Here is a 1,392-nt window from a genome sequence, read left to right as displayed (position 1 = left end):
ATGGTCCCTCGTCAGTCACAGGAGCTGCAGTAGTGACAGCGACCTCATCGGTCACAGCAGCTGTGCTGACCGATAGAGGGGACGTGATAGTAGTAGGCTCAACAGGAGCATCGATCGTAGTCGAGGCGATGACAGTTGCAGTTTCAGTAGCGACCTGGGTGGTAGCATCAGAATCATCCTTGTCTCTGCTGGGAGCTTCCCCAGCTGCCGTGGTAATGGCCACCTCGCCAGTCACAGGAGCTGCAGTGATAGCAGCAACCTCATCGGTCACAGCAGCTGTGCTGACCGGCAGAGGGGACGTTATAGTAGTAGGCTCGACAGAAACACCGATCGTAGTCGTGACAGTCGCAGCCTCCGTAGCGACCTGGGTGGTAGCATCAGAATCATCCTTGTCTCTACCGGGAGCTTCCCCAGCTGCCGTGCTGATGGTCACTTCGCCAGTCACAGGAGCTGCAGTAGTGACAGCAACCTCATCGGTCACAGCAGCTGTGCTGACCGGCAGAGGGGACGTTATAGTAGTAGGCTCAACAGGAGCACCGATCGTAGTCGTGACAGTCGCAGCCTCCGTAGCGACCTGGGTGGTAGCATCAGAATCATCCTTGTCTCTACCGGGAGCTTCTCCAGCTGCCGTGCTGATGGTCACTTCGCCAGTCACAGGAGGTGCAGAAGTGACAGCCACCTCATCGGTCACAGCAGCTGTGCTGACCGGCAGAGGGGACGTTATAGTAGTAGGCTCAACAGGAGCACCGATCGTAGTCGTGACAGTCGCAGCCTCCGTAGCCACCTGGGTGGTAGGATCAGAATCATCCTTGTCTCTACCGGGAGCTTCCCCAGCTGCGGTGGAAATGGTTACCTCGCCAGTCACAGAAGCTGCAGTAGTGACAGCGACCTCATCGGTCACAGCGGATGTACTGACCGGTAGAGGGGACGTGATAGTAGTAGGCTCAACAGGAGCATCGATCGTAGTCGTGACAGTCGCAGCCTCCGTAGCGACCTGGGTGGTAGCATCAGAATCCTCCTTGTCTCTACCGGGAGCTTCTCCAGCTGCCGTGCTGATGGTCACTTCGCCAGTCACAGGAGGTGCAGAAGTGACAGCCACCTCATCGGTCATAACAGCTGTACTGGCCGCTACTGTGGGTTCGTCAGTAGCTTCAGAACCAGTCGTACTCGTTGCTTCGGGAGCTGCTGTCGTACCTCCTTCGCTTGTAGCGGCCTCAGTAATCTCATCCGTCACTGCAGCAGAGGATGTGGAACCTCGGAGAGCTTCAGTCGGTTCACTCGTGCCGCAGAAGCATGATGCATCCGAGCCGAAGCAAGTGCTTGGCGTCTTCCAATACTTACAATATGACCCAGGGTAAGTTGTCGCGCACTCAGTGTCGCAGTCAGTGGCGT

At 56.9% G+C, this 1,392-nt stretch overlaps 1 protein-coding gene across 1 annotated transcript; it reads right to left on the bottom strand.

The window, feature by feature from the left end:
- Positions 1 to 70: 70 nt before the first annotated feature.
- On the bottom strand, positions 71 to 1,111 carry Pmar_PMAR001452 (syndecan-3 precursor, putative; the record flags this gene model as incomplete). The annotated part of the gene is made up of 1 exon (XM_002776212.1): positions 71 to 1,111. A coding segment is annotated over one exon (1,041 nt), but the record flags the coding sequence as incomplete, so codon positions are not given.
- Positions 1,112 to 1,392: the final 281 nt, after the last annotated feature.

The sequence above is a fragment of the Perkinsus marinus genome, assembly GCF_000006405.1.
Source record: "Perkinsus marinus ATCC 50983 genomic scaffold scf_1104296953850, whole genome shotgun sequence".
In the NCBI taxonomy this organism is placed as follows: Eukaryota; Perkinsozoa; order Perkinsida; family Perkinsidae; genus Perkinsus; species Perkinsus marinus.
Note: the sequence above shows the minus strand (reverse complement) of the source record. Positions and strands in the feature narration are given on the sequence as shown.